General features: G+C 36.0%; 1 protein-coding gene across 1 annotated transcript; it reads right to left on the bottom strand.

Annotated features, from left to right (window-relative positions):
- Positions 1-6622: 6622 nt before the first annotated feature.
- LOC109019235 (cytochrome P450 78A7-like) lies at positions 6623-8727 on the bottom strand. Its single transcript, XM_019001488.2, has 2 exons — positions 7657-8727; positions 6623-7564 (listed from the first exon to the last, which is right to left on the bottom strand). The coding sequence occupies exons 1-2, from the start codon at positions 8644-8646 to the stop codon at positions 6950-6952; spliced, it is 1605 nt and encodes a 534-aa protein (XP_018857033.1). The 5' UTR covers positions 8647-8727; the 3' UTR covers positions 6623-6949.
- Positions 8728-20539: the final 11812 nt, after the last annotated feature.

Raw genomic sequence — 20539 nt, 5'->3', positions numbered from 1 at the left:
AATAATATTAGAACAAACGAACTCGCTCTCTCCTCCGTGGTAAAAACCTGTGCCACGCCATCTACGGCAGAGTTACATCTACGGCCTGTCACGTGATGAGATGTCCGCGTTTAGCACCTTCAGACTTCCAAATTTCAATGAGCTCCGTGTCGGGAGAAAAGAGAAATGATTTATATAAATTTTAAATAGGTAAATTTTATATAAATTTTTATAAAAAAATAGATTTTATTTTTAAAAAAGATAAAAAAAATTATTTTTTATTTAAAAGATTTATTATTTTATAAAAAAATTATTTAAAATTTATATCTAACGTTACTAGAGAGAAAAATGACAAAGAGAGAAGGGAAAGAGCCCACATCAATCAAGCCAGAGAAAAAGTTGCTTTTTTTCAACTTACCCGATGAAAAAGAGAAGTTGCTTTTCAACATTTGAGCTGTGCCCAGCCTCAGACTCTCTGCCACGCTCTGACCCAGTTACAGCGTGAGCGGCGTGCCCATCATTTGACCGAAAACACACTGTTGCTTTGGTAAAGACGTTAAACATTAGACTGTGCACAAACGTCCGGTCAGAAAATTAAAAAATTATATTTAAATTAAAAAATATTTTATTTCATTTTATTTTATCTTATTATTATAATTTTTTAAAATTTTTACATAAAATAAAAGAAATTTTTTAATATTTAAAATTTTAAAATAATAATAATATTAAAAAATAATATATTTTTAATTTTTATCTTTTATTTAAAATCATTTCAACTAATCCAAACCAAGTATACGTTTCTTACAAAGGTTTGTATATAAATTTACGTAATTGGCCGATAGTTATAAAAAATGAATGGTTTTTTGTGTGGAAGGAAAATAATGATGGAAACCGCGGGGTTATGCACTACCAATTAATGCATGTAGAAAGCTAGGTGCGGATGCTTTAGCCTTTAACCCTTGTATCTTGGCATTAACAGATCATAGCGTCCAAACAGAAGAGGTTGAAATTGAAGGCAAGCTAGCTAGACTGCCAAGACGGCCTTGACGATGATCATTGATTATTGAATATGAATAGCACCTAACTTATTGGCACGAACTTTTCAATATCCAAAGGCTAGCTAGCTTTTGGATTCGTACTAATTATTCGAGTAGGCATATATAGTCTGATTGGTCAGCAATCTATATACCTATATTTTTATTTATAAAATTTATCTTAATTTAAGTTTTAAAATTCAAATTTGATGATTTTGAATATATTTAGTATTTTCTATCACGGCAATTGCAGTAACACACATCATGACCAAATAATAATAAATATAGATACAAAACTATCATCAGAGCCGTGGAGGAAAAAGAAAAAAGAAAAGGTATTATCATGGCCAGCCGACCGAAGCTTCTCTCTCGTAAATGAAATGAGAGGGACTTAACTGATGACAAATTTAAGAGCAGTACAGTAAATAATTGCCATTTTCACGTGGTTTTGTTGCTTTTCGATCCCTGAGCGCGCCCTCTGTCTCTCCATGCCTGTGTGTTGTTGTGCTTTACGCTGTACATGATGAATATCGAATCTGGGTCTGACATGCGAAACAACGACGCAAGAGATATCGATAGGGCACTAGGGTTTAAGTAAGCAGGTTAAAGACAAGTGAAAGTGGGTCTCGCCCGTGTAGGCCAGCTGGCCAAAGTCTGTGGAGGAGATCCAGTAGGATCTCCAAGATTGTGATGATCATTTTGTGTTCTGGGGTAGGATCGTACTATATATCCTTGTTGTCGAATGTGCTCCTCCACCCATTCCATGTGATCCGCGGGCTCATGAATTACACAAATACGTGATCTTTCTGTACTACACGTTTACGTATATGGAGATTTTTCTTGGTTAGGGAAGCGAACTCGGTGGGCATTAACTGTATCAGCGTAACTGCTTGCTGGGTATTTGTTTTCTTTTTTGTCCAAACCCCTTCCTCTTGTTATTTGTGCAGACCAAGTACTGCAACCAGAACAGATTCAAGAGGGAAAGAGACTTCATGACATGTTTACTTTTTGTTTCGAGATGAACGTTAAATTAAAATAAAAGAACCCTAACACATAACCCCAAAAAAAAATTAAAAAAAAAATACAAAATAATCAAAGAAAATCAAGGTTGGAAATGACAAATAGAAGCTGGTCCCATATTTCCTGCCATGACACCAAGAAATAAGGGTCCTTCTACTACATGGGTAGGAGAAACGCACCAACGAAATGCACCGATCCGTATGAATTGCTTTTTTCGTTAGGTTTGGATTTGATTCTTACAACTCATCATTATAATTTTTTAAATTTTTAATATAAAATATAATAAATAATTTAACTTTTTAAAATTTTAAAATAATAATATTAAAAAATAATATTCTAACAATATTTTTTTATCTCAATTTAGTTTAATATCTAAACGCAGCCTCATTATTCGTTTCTTCAATTCACTTGGCATTTTCCAAGAAATAATCACCATTCGGGTGAATTTTTGTACAATTCAATAATGGATTATAGTTTAGTGCAGAAAAAATTTGAGGCTATAGCAAAGATTGAGCTTCTACTAAATCAAGATTGGTAACAAGGATGTAGGGGTGCTACCCGCCCATGTGGGGATAGGGTGCGGAAAGGGCCACCTCTGCCCTTGCATGGGCAGCCACCTCCGCCCATGCAAGTTTTTTTCCCATAATCAGCATCTGCATCCGGTGCCGGGGGTGGTGATGAACCTTTGGTCCATCCACCCTTATGTCCACCACACACAATAGCCGTCACAACCGTGAAAGACAAAAAAATAACAAATCTACAAAAGTATACAGATCCACAACAAAATAGTAAAATACACAACAAATCCACACTAAAAAAATTATAGCAATAAACAACAGGGGGGGAGGGGGGAGGTCTAAGAGAATAAGAAGAAGAGACGCCAAGGAGGAGGATGAAAAGAAGAGGGCGGCGAGGGAGAGAGGCTCTGAGAAGACCGAGAGATGGAGAGACACATTGGGGAAGACCAAGAGAGATTAGGGGAGGGGAGATTAGGTTTAACTTAACGCCCAAAACTATGTATATAGTTTCTTTTAAAAAAAATATTACCAAAATGCCGTTTTGATAACAAATGTGTGTAGATATATATAATTGGGATGGGATTAAGGTGCTAGGTGCAAAAGGGGCGAGCGTGGGCCCAAACCACCCTGCCTGCCCCATATTCCGTCCCCATATGGGGCAAGCAGGGTTATCCGGATCGCCGAGACAAGGTCGGGGCGGTCGACGCTCCCAACCCCCCACACCTACAAGGATGCATAAGAGGTCGGTGTCAAGTCACAACCATGCACAAGTCAAAAAGTAGATTTGACCAGATGGCAAGGTAGAGCGAAATGTCAAGAACCTCTTAGGGTGGCCTATGGTGTTTATAACAGTTGAATGGTGTATATCTAAACTCTGATGTCCCTATAGTATCAAAAAAATTGACCTTCTGAAACTGTTCCATGTGATTGATTTGTTCTAATTGTTACTTCATTTTAATAGTTTAATGTTAGCCACAATAAATCCATATTCTAATTAGTGTATCTAATTTCGATTTTTTAGAATTTATGTCTGAATTGATCTAGGTTCCGTTTGGATAAATAAACGGTTTCATCTCATCTCATTCTATCATTATAACTTTTTCAAATTCTCATACAAAACTATCTTTCATTTAAAACCATCTCATATCATCTCACTATCTAAACGAGACCTAAGATTTAAGAGAGTGAGAAATGGACACACAAAATGAATCCTACAATATTTATTGATCCACGAGTGAATTTCTCAACAAACATTAGGCTCTGTTTGAATAGTAAAAATATTTTATCTCATCTCATCACTACAACTTTCTCAAATTTTTATACAAAATATAATAAACAATTCAACTTTTTCAATTCCTAAAACAATAATAATATTAAAAAATCATATTCTAATAATATTTTATTTAACTTTCATCTCAACTCATCTCACTATCTAAACGGTAACTAAAAATATAATAAATATTGTGAGAGCTACGACATTGCGTGTCTATGTATCTCTCGCTAAACCTTAGAATTCATATAGAAACTCAAGGATCCGAATCTATAACAATTTGCTATTAGAGTGCATATTATACATTTTCTAAATGTGGGATACAAGGTGAACTTCATGAAAAGGATCAGTACTGTAGCATGTAATCTTTATCTAAAAAATAAGATATTTTTGTGGAATGTCTAGTAAACTATAAAATAATGATATGTATAGGTTTAAAGTGTATAATTCTCGTGCGGATTCTTTGTTAAAATTAAGCAAGTCCAACTATAAAAGTAATTTCTTTATAGTATTTTTATGATAGAATCTATTTTTTTTTTTACAAATGAATGCAAGGCTTATTTATTTAAACTTGTACAAATTGCAAGTATAAATTATATGCGATATTTCAGATTAAAGGATGAAAGATGAAATATATACATCCGATCACTTTCAAAAATAGATTCTTCCAAGATTGACAACCAGTCTAGAACGGATAAAAAGTAGAGTAATATCATCAGGTTTAGGAGTAATATTAAGTGGTCACTTCTTATACGATAACAAATTAAAGAATTCCATCCATAACGAATGTGAAGTTAGCGTTTGTTGGTGAGATACACGTACGGTAATGAAATAAAATTTTCAATAAAATTAAAATTTAAATGAAAATTGTTTGGATTAACGTACTTGCACTCTTTAAGAAGATTCAAACCTTCTACAATAAATAATTTTATACGAACCGATACAGCAGATCTCTTCTTTACTTATCTCCTTCAAGATACAATAGCTAACTTATCGCCGTATACTTCAAAACAATCTTACTAAACAAATGGTTGAGCCCAAAGCTTTGCCGGAAAAAATCCTTTCCTGTCTAGAAAATTCTCTGGAATGCATACACATTTTGCTTTTCTTTTGTAAGTAAAGTTTTTGTTCATAAGAGTAATGCTACATACAGTCGTGGAATGCGCAAACGCCGTGCAGTCGCTTTGAAAAAGAGTGGGGTCCACTATTAAAAAATTAATTTCTTTTCATGTGGGTCTCTTATTTATTCACTTTTTTCAAAGCGACTGCACGGCGACTGCACGCTCACGACTGCAAGTATCATTTCTCTTGTTGAGTAATGCTACATAAACTCCTCTATCTCGTACGGCAAAACCACCCGAATGAATAGTGGACGTAAACGGCAATCCGCAATCAAAATAATTAGGCAGCCAACTTATACTAAACACCGCTTGTAACCTTCTACGTGTATCCCGATTATACCTTTCTAGCTCGTACGTACAAAGCTGTAAAAACTAACGTTGAAAGACTTTTTTCCGTTATAACACTTTGAATACCCAAAAAGTTATACCTTTGGTGAAATAAAGGACAATGATAAGTAAGAATGAATTAAGCATTCATAGTAGGTAAAAAGCACGTAGTTTGATTGTCATAATTTTTATTTTTTAAAATAAAGATATGGAGTTCGAAACACTCAATCCCAAAAAAAAGATAACATTCACAGTTATACTTAACAACAATATTTGATTTACAGACCATAAATCGGAAGAGCCAAAAATGATCAAACTTTAATACGTATGCACTCAATGATCAATGTAAACTCGGTAGTCTCAATCTTATATAATGCATGACTTATAAATAAATTTCAAACTCTACCCTTATTAGAGCATTGGGATTGAATTCATTATTTTTATCTTCAAAACTTGATAAAAAAATATATGTTTTTCATAAATTCAACACATCTCTATCCATAACTCTACATTGGATTAGTTATTGGATTCATTAAAATAATAATATAATATTATTTTTTTAATAATAATATTTTTAATTTATTTTTTTCATATTTTACAATTTCACCAACTGTATGTTAATTAATAATTTAATTTGATACTTAAATTATTATTTTTCAATTTAAATATATTGTAGTTCAAAATTAGAAAATAATAATTTAAGTAAATAAAATAATAGTTATAGAGTATGAATAGTGAGTCTTCAAATTTAAAAATAAATTAGAATTAGCTCAAAATTTTAGATTTTTAGTGCTTAGAGAATCCAATGCAGTATTTTAAACATGAATTTATCAAATTTTAAAAATTAAACTTATTTGATGAATTCAATACCTATGCTCTTAAATATTAAAAAAGGTTACAAAAACTCTATTTATTAAAAAATTCTAACAGCGTTATATAATGATACAAGTCTTATATCAATACAATAACCTCCATTCCAAAAAGAAAAAAATACAATAACACCTCCACATGCACTGCCCGTACGTAGTAGTATGTATGACTTCCAGTATTAAATTTCATGAGCCGTACGTTTCATTTCCAAATAAGATCGCATGGGAAGAGACATGGGCTGAACTTTATGTATTTTTCCCTCTCATGTGTATATATAAAATTTATATATTACAACGTACTCTTGGTTGATCTACAGCATGAGATATCCTGTGATCTTTGATCTGGGAATTAATTAAACAATATTCATGAAATATTATTATATGTGAAGCATCCATCTAAGTATGTTTGATGGAATATATAGTTCATGATATGTCGACGGATGCCAGATTATACTTTCCAAACAAGAAATAAACTCAGAGCTAGTTGCAAAGAAAGCGGATCATAAGTTGGATGAACAATACCATAATATTGTCTAATTAATATTACGATCGAGTACGTGCAGCGAATGACGTTTACCGTACATGATACACAAAATGCAGGAACCCCAAACAAACCATTCCAAAACTGGAGCCCCCTAATTAATTAGGACGTACCCCTTCCCTTCCCTTCCAAACCCTAGCATACCCTTTAATCCAAACGACCAAACATATACTAAATTAATAATCAAAAGGCAGTTAACAGGATCCACTAGCAAATATACACCATGTATGCTGCTGCATGCAGCTTCCACTTCGAACCCTAACAGCGTCATTAATTCCTTCGCAGAGCAATAGCATGCAGAGGACACTTCATCTCACAGGACAGCTTCAGCACCTCACTAAGATCAACTGGGTGAGCCACATCTTGAACCCACCCATACTGGTGCACCAACTTGGCCACCCACAATGTCACTGTCACCAACCCTAGGTTCTTGCCTGGGCAGACTCTCCGGCCAGCACCAAAGGGTGCTAGCCTCAGATCCCCACCCCTCACGTCCACGTCAGCACCGCCCTCGCTCTCCAGAAACCTCTCCGGCCTGAATACCAGTGGGTCCTCCCACAGGTGCGGGTCATGCGTGATGGCCCACATGTTGACCATTGCTGTTGTGTCGGCGGGAATTAGCATGCCGTTGCTGAGCTGAACGTCCGATGTCGACAGTCGGGCCCAGGAGAGCAATGGGCCAGGCGGGTGGACTCGGAGAGCTTCTTTCACGACGCACTGCAGGTAGGGTAGAGATGCCACGTCAGCGTCTGTCACTGTTCTATTTCCAACCGCCCTGTCAATCTCTCTGTGTAGCTTTTCCTGGACCTCTGGGTGTAATATCAACTCGGCCATCACCCACTCAGTTAACAAGGCGGTAGTGTCAGTGCCTCTGAATATCATTTCCTGCACGATCAAACTCAGGGTGTTGACTCTGAACCTAATAAAATAGTAAAATTGGTAAGAACTACTAGAAAGAAAGAAGTGTGCATGCGTACCCATAAGACGGCAACCATGTCATCCTCTTGAAGCTTCTCTTCACCTTCCAAAGAGAGCAAAACATCAACGAAATCATCATTATCAGATAGCTTTGAGCACTCGTTGGCTCGGTGTTCTTGGATTATGCCTCGGACGAGTTTTCTGACTCGGGGAACAAGCTTGGAGCAACGTTCATTTATTCGAAATGGGTCATAGAAAAAGTTAAGCCAAGGAAGATAATCAGACCAATTGAAAGCACCCAAAAGCTCGAAACCTTCTGTGACCATCTCTTTAAGCTCGTCCAACTCTTCGCTATCATGTGCCGAATCGTACCTTTTGCCAAAAACGCTCCCCATGATGTTGTTCAATGAGGCAGCTTGGAGGTGCTTTCTGAGAACGACGGCGCCGTTAATTTCTTGTTCGGTTGCTATGTTGCTCAGCATAGCGGCGCATTCCAACTGGCGACCGGTTTCGTGGGCTGTAATGCGACGGGGCGAGAAGAGGTGGGTCGAAGCGATCCTTCTCAAAAGCCTCCAGTAGGCCCCGTTGGGGGCGAAGCCGATGGCTCGGCTGAACATTAGGCTCTTAGCAGACTGCTTGAGAGGACGGTCAGCAAAGTGCGGTGATGTCAGGATCTCTCGGGCAGTGCAGGGGTCGGAAGCCACAACTACGGGAGACGAACCAAGGCTAAAAGCCATGAGCTGAACACTCGCTGGAGTCCTGGCCATGACGGCTAAGGAGCGGTGGGCTAATCCACGGCTGAGCGTGAATAGGCTTCCAAAGATAGGAAGACCCCGAGGTCCAGGAATGGAAACGCGACCTCTCTGGTTCCTCCCGTTTTTCCATGCAATCCCCCCAACCGCAAAAGCCCATGAGAGAAGCACAATGGACACAAACGACATGAAGATAGCAAACAAAACATAACCATCGAGAAGGTTTTTGGACCCAATAAATGCTGGGAGTGTAAATACCCACCAGCTGGAGTCCCTTGTGTCCAAACCCAACGCCATTTTTGAAGAAAAGTGAGAGCTTGGAGAGACGGGGAGGGACGAATAATGGTGTTAATTTGTAGATCTCTTTGGCCGTGAGGTGTAGGTAGAAGCGAGCTGGAAAGATTATATACAAATGTCAAGGACTTTCTTTTTTTCTTTTTTAATGGAAATAGTCTCATTTTATTGATGAATCAAAGTTACAACTGTAACTTATCAATATTTAAAAAAATTCAAATTATAAGTTAAACTATACATAAGCTCTTAAGTTTCTCCATACAAAATTTTTTTTATAGCAAATATTGTCTTAACTTTTCAATAAACTATCTCCTAACAAAAAAAATGTTCTGTAAATAAAACTTGAAGGCCCCTCTATCCTCCTATGAAGGAAAGGTACGATACGCTATATTCAATAGCTTATTTTTATTTTATTAAACACTAAAATAACAAAAAAAAAAAAAAAACATTAACAACTAACAACTACAAATTAACAACTAAATTATAAAATCACAAGCCTCGGTGTGACCCGAACGTCACGCTCATTGTAAGCATCGACATCTCGAGTCCTGATGGCACGAGCACCCAGCTCACATACAGACACAACAGACTCGATGATGATTAGGTACGTAATAAAAATATATATTTTGTGACACGAAATAAATAAGAGAAAAGATATTTATAATCGTAAATTATGTAATTATTGTGTAATTATTTTTAAAAAAATATATAAAATATAAAATTAACATGAAAAATTAATTAATTTTTAAATAGTAAATTTTACTTTTTTTTCAAAATGATTACGTGATATTTATACATTTTATAATTATATGTAAAATTACTTAATAAATAAAATAAAACGTGAGGTGGGGGGTAGTTTTCCCGTGGGATGAGGGAAAGTTTGCATGAGATAGATTTTCAATTGATATCTTGATTTCATTAATTTTATTGTATTTTTCGATATATCATGTTACGTAGATCGATTAGTATTTTTAGAAGATAAATATTTTAATCACAAAAAGATTATATAAAAATTAAATCTAGAAAATAACGCGACTTAATGTGATACGTCAAATTGTAAATTTATTTTTATTATAAATTAGATCTAACTGATCTCATGAAACTATCTCAATTTATAAATTTATTTTTATATAATTTTTTATATTTTTGTAACCGTACTCCTTTACAATTATCATGAGGATGCAGAATTCATTAACAAGCGTCTAGCATATGAAGAGCTAGGTGTTTATACTTCTTTTAAACACATGAAAATTAATGCGACATTCATATTAGTACGTACGTGTGACAACTTGCGGATCCTGAAAACTCAGTTATGAATACCATGCATCAAAACTGACCCACTTCATAATTTAGACAGATAGAACTATATATGGTGCTAGGGGCATGTCGATCAGATAGAATTGAATTTGGTTAGACATTTTATGACATAGCCGGTTAAACAAAGACGGGTTGTTTTGGTCTTAAGGTAAAGTAAACTTCACAAACTACATTAGATTGAAAGATTATTTTTATTATAAAATAGATCTAACATATCAGTCACATCAATATGTAAATTTACTTTTACAAAATATTTATAGATATAGCACTTCTTGAAATCAAATATTATTGCATAAGATCTATAGCTAGTTTCATTGAAAAAGTTAAAATATTTTAGTTATGAGGATCTTTGGTCAGTCCATTGGTATTTTGGTTGTCCAAGAATATATATAAAAATACTTCATATTATATCTTTAATAGAGCTTATCCGTTTTAAGCAATGAGATAGGACTTGATCTGATACATAAGTAGATGATCAGTATTAAGCATGGCATTGAATAGCACGGGTTAACATGTTGATTAGGGAGAGCAAAATAGATCATTCATTTTAAAGGTGAAAACGACGAGGAGCAAAACTTTGATAAAGAGAGGTGTGTAAAAATTATTGTGAAAAATGATGCAAGAAAAGTAAAATAAAGCAAGAAATCAATTACACGATATAAAAATTTACGTGGTTCATTAACATGCCTACATCTATAGAGTTGCAAAAGATTTTATTCTCATCAAAGTATACTATATGGTGAAATTACAATACTCAAAATGATCATACTATTCATAATAAACATATATATATATATATATATATATATATAGGGTTGTATGGTGAAAATCCTAATTTCACAATTATCACGTTATTCGCTCGAGCGATAAGTTGAACGAACAATGTCTGATGTTTGCTCAAGCGATCTACCGTGCGAATGTCGAATGAACTTTCTGTCTTACAAATCTCAAGTCACACACAAGGTCAAAAAAGCCTGCGCTCCATAGATCAAGCCTCATCGAAAATTTGTTAAAAAATCATAACACATGCTTGTCAGATCAGGTCATCAAATCGGACCGCTACAAGAATGAACTAGGCTCTACGAACCCAACAAAAATAGGGTAATGCCTGTTATTCAAGTAACATATATATGAGAGTGATTAAGTGGAAATAATATAAAAAATTAAGGGTTTTGGTCTGGAAATGAGCACATATGCTTATTTACACAATAAGTTTACAACAAAAGCACCACAATGTCAAAATGGGAAATACATTTGCAAAAATCAATATCTGACCACTTACCTCACACACTCACTTGACACTTGGAGAAAAAAAGAGAAGAAGGAATCCTCTCAAGCCCGTAACCCTTGCTGCTTTGCATCTCAGGCTTCGCACCTTAGAACTGCATGGAATTGGAGAGACCAACAACTTCGAGAGAGAAACCAGCAAAAGCACTAGAGAGGATGAGGAATGAGAGCTTAAAAGGGACCAAGGAACGTACAAGAAGGGGATGTGGATTTTTGGCAGAGTCGGGAAATCACTTTACAATTTTGGCTTCTAATTCTAGGGTTTTTGTTTTCCTTTCTCTAGATTATGGATCAGTCTTTTTATTTGGTTAATAGCTTATTTTCATATTGGATGGAAGAGTAATTTCATGACCTAGGTCAAGGGGAGCCTTTGGGCAATAGGGTTTTAAGTGAGAGTTTTGATTTCTTCCCAGTTTTAATTTGTATTCTCCATGAATCTCTGTCATTCTTATAGACACTGAGATTAGGGTTTCTCTGTGTCTTCTTTGATCCATCGTTGATTGAAGGCACGTAAGGGATGCAGACCCAAAACCCGAGTTACATGTTGATTGTTAGTTTGACGTGAAATTTGTTGAGATTATTCAGTAAATGTGTTGTTAGAGTTTTAATCATATACATTATCCAAATACTTTTAGCATGACTGAAATCGCATTTGAAAGTAATTTAGAAATGCAAAACTCCCCTAGAATCCCTCTGTGTAAAGGTAACCTGAAGCCTAGGTATTTTTTTTTCTAAAAGCTTTTTAGAACATCAGTCTTGAGTCTTGAGTTTTGAATTTGTCATTCTTTATCAATACAGAGAACTCAGCTCCTTTATTTTTTTAATATATTAATTTTAGTGTGCATCCAAATCCATTTCATTTGCATCTAGGATTCTCATAAAAGAAAAAAAGAAAAAAAAAACTATTTTCAACCCCTTGAGTCTTCTGGTATGAACAATCTGGCTTACAAAGCTGCCCAGTGACCGTAAGATAGTTGCACATCTCATATCTCACCTTCTTGCTTCTTGTTATTCCAATAAACAATTGCATAGTACTAAATCTACCTTAATCCCTGTGAAATCGACCTTGAGACTCTCATTATACACAACTAAGACATCTTCTGCACTTGGGAGGTATTTTATATGTATAACCAGAGAGTCGATGGCTTGAATTGAATGTGCTACAATTAAAGAGAGAGAAATCTGAGGGAAACTCTATGAGGGGTCATCATCGTAGTAAATTCCCTAATTACTAATTAATTTTTATACGAGAGTTATAAAAGTTGTTGGGGTCGGCCGAATTGTTCTGTTGGGATGAATGATTCTGTCAATTGTTGAGTTTGATATTTCTAGTTTTGACCAAGTGTTGTATCTAAGTTTAGGATAGATCATAATTCGATGAACAATTGCTTTATCTTAGATAGGAGAGATTAACACTTTTTTAAAAAAAAGGTAGGAGAGATTACAAAAATGAAAGGGAGTAATTAAGGGCATGCCTAGGAGAATTTTGTAATTATTATCGGTGCAAGTGATTCAATCCGGACCAAACCGATAAGGGGTTTGGTTGGTTTCGGTCCTCACCCCTTGCAAAAATTGGTAATCGGTCCCGTCACGAGGTGTGGTTTTATTAGATCAAACCAGATCAAAATTGATCAAATTACTTGCATATAATTTTTTAAAATATTATATATAATAAATTATTTTATATAGTAGTTTTATAATTTAATTATGTAATTTTCATCTAACCTATCACCATTGACTCAATAAAATATAAATAATATGTACTATCAATTAACTAATATATCATATGATAAATCATTTGATAATATATGTTATTATATGTAGACACATACTCTATTATTTATACCTAATTAAAGTAATTATGTATTTTTTTTTAAGATATCCAAGTTGTAAGTAAGCATGAATAATTTATGAATAATTAAATTATTTGATATTCATTAACCAGGTATAAAATGTTAGAATTTTAATATAGGGTATTATGAATACTAAAGTTTTAACTTCGTGACTATTAACATCATAAATATAATTATAATGAATTATCTTTTTAATGAGTTAGTTATATAATCTACATTAAAGAGCTCACTTAATTTTAATTTTATTAATTTTTATTATTAATTTATCTGGCAAAAAAAAGAAAAAAAATGTTATTAACTCATATGGACTGAATCGAATTGATTGGACCAATAGCTAACATTTTGGTCCGGTCCCTAGGGGTAATTGTTCTAGTCCGGTCTAGAAAAATGGTGGACCTAAATTCTCAGTCCGCAACCCCCCGACCGGACCAATTACACCCCAAATAATTATCAAAATTTTGAAATTTGTGTGAAAGCTTTTTTGGATTTTGTGCTTTTTTACCACAATTAAAACAATATTACATGATTTATTTAGAAATTAAAAAAAAACTGAAAAATAAAAAAATGTTTAGATTAAAGTTAAAAATCGAAACTTTTGAAAAACAAGTGAAAACCAAACATATATAGGTATATATTCGATATATTGGAAGTATTAATAAATCATTAATTGGTGGTGCATATCTTCTAGTTACTCCGCTTATATAGATTTGATTTTTTTCCCTTTTTTTTTTTTTTTTTTTTTTTTAAGTTTAGGCCTCATTTGGTTATATATATATATATATATATATATATATATATATATATGAGATGAGATAAAATGAAATAAAAGTTAAAAATTAAATAAAATATTATTAAAATATAATTTTTTAATATAATTTTAATTTTAAATTTTGAAAAAATTAAATTATTTATTATATTTTATATAAAAATTTAAAAAAGTTATAATAATTATGAGATAAGATCTTATATTAGTAACCAAATCAGGCCTTACTTGTCCATAATTTTGGGCTCGGTGATTAAGTACCAATAAATGATGTTTATATTTACAACCTATTAAAATAAGGGAATGAAAAGTATACGAGAAATAAAGGCTATAAAGCCATACATAAATGATATAAGCCTCGAAGGCCAAGAAAATGCGCAATTTTGGGCTTGCATCTCAACATTTCTGTGTTGTATATAATTGGAATGTAACAGGAACCCACTTAAAAAATGTTAAAGAGTGTTTTTTTTTTTTTAAGGAAAATTGTCATAATTCATTCATCAGAAAAATTTATATTTATGATCGGATACATTTTGGGACGTCCTTATTAACGCCCAAAAGTGGCGCAACTCGAAAGGAGAGAAAGATTCATTCCCAGACGCACTGAAGTGGGCTGGGCCTCGATCATTGAGGTGTGGAGCCACTGGTGATGATCTAGTGCTGTTGTACGATGTCCATGCGTATGTCTATGGCGACGAATATAATTTAAATGTAGAGAAAATAAAGAGAGATGAACACTCAAATTTACGTGGTTCGGTACTAGGTCTATGTCTACAGGATTTTGGAGAGTGGAGATTCCACTATAATATGCTTATTTACAATCTCATACCCTCTCATTTCTCACTATATAATGTGAGCTGTAGATCTACTTGCTGAAGAAGATGTTATCTTTGGAGCTCTCTGTCCAAAAGTTGAAGAAGAAGTCCCAGAAGAACAGTTTTGAATTTCATACTGTACCGGCCGGTAAGGCCAAAATATTTCTTTTATGTGGCGTGGCCGGTACAGAGAATGGTATAGTTTTGTACCGATCAAAATTTCGGCCGTTTTGGCCTATATTGGTCGTACTGGCCAATATTTCGGCTTTACTTTTTTTTTCTCAGTTCTTCAAACTGCAAGCTCAATTTTTACCCCCCAATTCAGACCAGACTATTTATAATTTATATATAGACTATTCCAAAAAGGAATTTGAAACGGTACCGGTACCGAAATATCTCGTTTCAATGCCTCGACCGAAATAGTCACCGATACGGTATTCAAAACATTGCCCATAAGCCCCCAGTTGAGTTGTCTGGCAGCTTGCTTTTATCTGACCCTCTTCCCGCCTTTGCCTCGGTAGTAGTGAGGGATGTTTGCTTTGCATGTCTGACTATCTCTCCCTTTCCAACTTTCTCCTGACACCCCTGCCTCTTGACACCCTCACCCCCTTGTTCATTCTTGTCTCATCTCCCTCTCTCTTATTTTGTCTCCTAGTCATGTCCCTCTATTGGGCTTGGCCTTGAGAGCCATTTTGGGTTTGATGTATTTTACCCATTCATAGTTGTTCGCGATTTTTAATGACAATTTTTTTCAAAAAAGACCTTGAGAATCTCTGAATGTAAAATATGCAATCGAACTGACTTGCCTCCGTTCGTAGAGAAATAAATTCCAGGAGCTGGCCTTGGTCATCTGTTACTCTCACGATAAGCAGTAAAGATTTCTGAGTGCGGGATTAGGAGAAAGATGGGCTCGACCACGTAGAGTGCAGCGCAAAATCTAGTTATGGCGGGATAAGCAGGAGGTAGGCTCGACTGCATGGAGAGCGAGCGCGAAGCTTGTCCCGGTGAAATAAGCAAGAGGTAAGCTCGACTACATGGAGTGTGAGTGCATAGCCCGGCTATGGCGAGATAAGCGGGAGGTAGGCTCGACCACGTAAGATACGTAGAGTTCGAGCACGTCTTGGTGAGATAAGTGGGAGGTTGGCTCAATCGCATAGAGCGTGAGCGCAAAGCTTGTCCTGGAGAGGTAAGCGAGAGGTAAGCTCAACCGCATGGAACGCGAGTGCAAAATCCGGCTTGGCGAGGTAAACGGGAGGTAGGCTTGATCGCATGGACCATGAGTGCGAAGCTTAGCTATGGCAGGAGATGGGCTCGACCACATAAGATGCGTACGAAGGTTGGTCGGCAGTCAAGTGACTTGCCCGCCAATTTGGGCACCTTAGAGGTCGGTCGAGTGATCCCTAACCTTCCATGCCTACTGAATTTTTATAAAATGGTAAAAAGGGTATATCAGCTTGTAAGACTGGACTCATCCTAAGTCTTGTCGGAAGGTATATGTTCTTTCGGCGTCTTTGTTTTTGACGATGTTGGTGAACTTTCCTTTTCCGATGTGAATTTCGGTTAACGTTAGGGAGCTCGTCGATGTGTATGTTTGTTGTAACCTGTGTGAAGTGGTCAGGGAGCTCGTCAACCATCTGGGTCCACTTTAGGCGGTTGCGGAGCTCGAAGGCTCATTCCCAAAGGTAACCCGCTGGCAGCGGTTATGGCATGAGTGTGAGCACCCGGCGTTCACCAGTGGAGATGTTGTTTTAAAAGTAATGTCGGGTAGTCGAAAGACTAAATCCGCACTTTGCCGTAAGGCAAACCGGGCCGCCTTACAGTTGGACCCACCTGTTGACCTTCATGGGAAGATAAGTAGGAGATACTACAAAGGTCAAACCTGTTAGTGCAATATTTTCCAATCAAGCATGCGAAATTCGCGAACCTGACCTGTTTTGCTCGGGTGCTGCGAAGGTCTGAAGCGCTATCTATTTGGCATTCTGTTGCTGGAGATGATCTTCCATTGCAGGAGATGTCGTTCCATTGCAGGAGATGACGTCCTAGGCACGCTCCTCCGCGAAAGTGATAGTGCAGCCATAGGCATTAAACTCATCCTTTTGATGCCTTTCGGTGAGGTAAGTAGTTGATGGAGATTTTGTTGCTGGAGATTCCGTCTTTTGGTAGCTGAAGGCTAACCCACACTCCTCTGCGAAATAGATAGAGCAGCCTTAGGCATTATACTCATCCCTTTAGTACCTTGCGAAGAGGTTAGTAATTGATGAAGATTTCGTTGGTGGAGATTTTGTCTTCGGGTAGCCAAATGTTAACCCGCACTCCTCCTCGAGAATGTTAGAGCAGCCTTATGCATTACCCTCATCCCTTTGATGCCTCGCGGGGAGGTAAGTAGTTGATGGAGATTTTGTACTATAAGGATCAATCTTGTTAGTGAAAACAAAATTAACATAAGTTTTGAAGGAGACAAACCAGAGTATTTAGCCGCTATGACTTATTTTTGCCTACTGCGTGACTGAAATTGCCCGCTGCTATTTGTCATTTTTCTCTTCTTTGGTCTGGCACAATTTGGTTGAACAGATGAAACACAATTTTGCTTAGGTGACATGATCTCACACTTTGACTTCCTTCACAATTCCATCTAATGGTTCCTCTTTGTGCTAAGTGTCTAATATTATTCACTATGTGTGGCTAAAGTCTTGCCAAGTGTACAAATATACTTCTCTAACCTAATTTGGACATTCCACACTGTGATTTTGAAAACATTGCACTATGTGCGCTTATTGAGGCTACTATTCACTCCAAAAAAATTGCATAATAAACTTAGTACTGAAAAATTCTAAATATTCATATTAACCTATAGTGAAAATCATTTACCGGAATTTAACCCCGAAGTGCCCCTAAAAATAATTTCACAATTTCAAACAGGCGTTTCGTCTGAAATTATAAAAATGGGTTATTGCCATAAAGTTCTAAATAATCAATTGAGTCTAATGGCATAGACCAAAAGACATTCTGAAACTTCTAACTACCTCAAATAATTAAACTCATATTCTAGCACCATAGTGAGTGATAACACTGACTGTGTTGACAGACTAAAACCTGTGCAATAGGTCGATTCGTAAAAACTTATTATATTTTCACGAGGTTGTTAAAGTCAATAGAAATTTCACTAGAGAATTTCTAGCGTGCTGTTACACGGTGGCAGCCAGTGGTGTTCACTAGGCTTGCGGCGGGTAAGCCGTAGGCATTCTTAGTGCGCCTTATGTGCACCGGACGTGCAATGGTGGACTACTGTCTGCCTGCCTTAGTGGCCGGCGACCTCTTTCAGGTCGGCAGAGGGAACTGTCGAGGTTCTGGGTGGTCACCAGTAGCCTCTTGGGCTCTTGGCAGCCATGCGCCCGTACTGTGCACTTGTGTGCATTGTGCATAATGTACACTCTATGCCCGCGTGCATGTAGAGTGTATCCCGCCTCTTTCTCCCATACTCCTCCGTTTTTTCATAGTACCTTGGAAGAGTATTGAGTACTTGCAATTGAAGCGATGAGTAACTTGGGGCTCCCTCCTGGGCGAGAAAAGGTTACTCGCCAATTTTTGCAATAATGCTGCCAATAAAAATAAATTTCGAAATGTTGAGATACTTATCTGGAAGAGTTTCATCTGCTCATTCAAAGTTTATTTAGTGCGCCGATAAAATTTCATTTTTCCACTTCTGGTGCAAAAAAGATTTCGCATCTCACATATGACATCACTGTTAATATCCAATGGTGGTGCAGCCTAGAAGGGGAGAAATATCCATTCTCATATGTGCAGAAGTGGGCTAGACCTCGATCGATGAGGTGTGGAGCCCTCGATAGTGATTTGGTGCTGTTGTACGGTGTTCGTGGGTATGTCTACGGTGAACAATATTTAATTACGAAGAAAATAATGAGGGGGGATAAAATATTCCAAGTCGATCCACAATGGATTTCTAAGCCACCCCAAGATGAAGGGCGCCCACTAGAAGACAACAGAATGAGAGATGAAGGATGGACAAGGAGGGGACAAAGGCTTAGGAATTAGGGGTGGGCAGCGGGACCCTCGGGGGCCCCATCCCCCTGTGGCTGGGCAGATTATCCAGTCCACCAGGGGCCCCCGCCCGCATCTGACACACAAGATGGGGGTGAGGGTGGGATAGGGGTGATCCCTGCCTTGCAAATCTCTTGCCCTCACTTTATAATATATATATATATATATATAATATGTATTTATATATGAAACAAAAAAAACCCAGGCAAGTTTCATGCCTGGGTTTTTTTACTTAATAACAAATGACAAAAATGCGTTGTTTTGTCATTTGTTAAGATCCTCCTCGACAAGCAGTTTCTCTCATTTCTCTCACTCTGAATCTCTCTCTCTGAGTCTCGCTCCATCTCTGCATCTCGCCATCTCCGATTCTCCAATGTCCATCGCTGTCGAAGAACTCTCAAATTACGCTGCCGTCGTCTTCATCTCCGTCACCATAGCCTTCCGTCTTCATCTCCATCACCGAAAGTAAGAATCATGGTTAAAAAATTGTTTTTTTTTTGTTTTTGTTTTTTTTGTTTTTTTATGATTTATGTAATGGAGATTGGAGGAAAGATGAGGTTTAATCGAAGATGGAGGAAGAGATTTTGTGAAGTGTGTGCTGTGAAGACTTCATTGTGTATGTGATTTGAATCATTGATGATTGATGAACTGTGTGTGAGAATCTGTCCCAATTTTTATTTTTTTGGGTTTGTATTATATAATGTGTTTTGAATTTTGATGATTGAATACATGATAATGAATCATTGATAGTGAATTTGGTGCTAATTAATTCGGATTGGAATCCTAAATTAATTTAGGGTTTCGGAATATCCTAAATTAAATAATGCAATTAAGCTCAAGTCAAGTACAATAATACTATGATCTGAAACTACGAATTAAACTAACAGTCTGTATATATAATGCATGTCATTAATTTTTTTTTTCCTTTTTCTTCTTAATTTGTTTGCTTTATTTCTGCAAGAGGAAATTTCTTTTGACCATATATATCATATGTCCATAACATTAAGATCTATTATTAATGGCTAGATGCAAGTTAATTAATTTCATTTTCTCATCGTGATGTGCATCTACTTTCCCAAGGAAAATGGGGTATTAATATTTATGATATTTCACTTTAGTGGACCCGTAAAAAAATAATAATAATAATAATAATTCGTGGTATACTCACATTGCAAAGAAGCACCAAAACGACGATCGAGGACAAATTGTATTACATTTCTCATCTCATTTCAATGTTTTATTATTAACGTGGTGCTATTTATTAATTTTTGAGATTAATATTTTAAAATAAAAAGAATTAATTGATAAACGATATCACATCATAAATTCATAATACTAATTTTTCATGTTCATCCTTTTAATTTACAAATAAAGGTAGATAATATTACAACAAAACCAGGGAGCTTACGCTTGAGAGCGTTGCCCCAAGAAAGAGAGATTTATTAAAGGATGGGACTAGGGCTATAAATTAATAAGACTATGACACACACGGCTCAAATTTGATTCAATTCCATTATTATTATTATTATTATTATTATTTGATAAACATGACAATTCATTCATAATCTGAAAACAATTACGTAACTGCATGATCAAACCACATAGCATGACCAGCAAACTCAGGAACATTACCCTACCACATTTGAATATCCAACACATTCCATGCATATCTAGCCAAAGTATGAGCCACTCCATTACCCTCTCGATTTACATGCTCAATTCTCACTTCCTGGAAAAGTCTCAATAGACTCTTCACTTCCATAATCAAATTGCCATTAGCCGAAGAAGACTCATGTGCATCT

Source organism: Juglans regia, chromosome 1 (assembly GCF_001411555.2).
Source record: "Juglans regia cultivar Chandler chromosome 1, Walnut 2.0, whole genome shotgun sequence".
Taxonomy (NCBI): Eukaryota; Viridiplantae; Streptophyta; class Magnoliopsida; order Fagales; family Juglandaceae; genus Juglans; species Juglans regia.
This window is presented reverse-complemented; position numbering and strand designations above follow the sequence as displayed.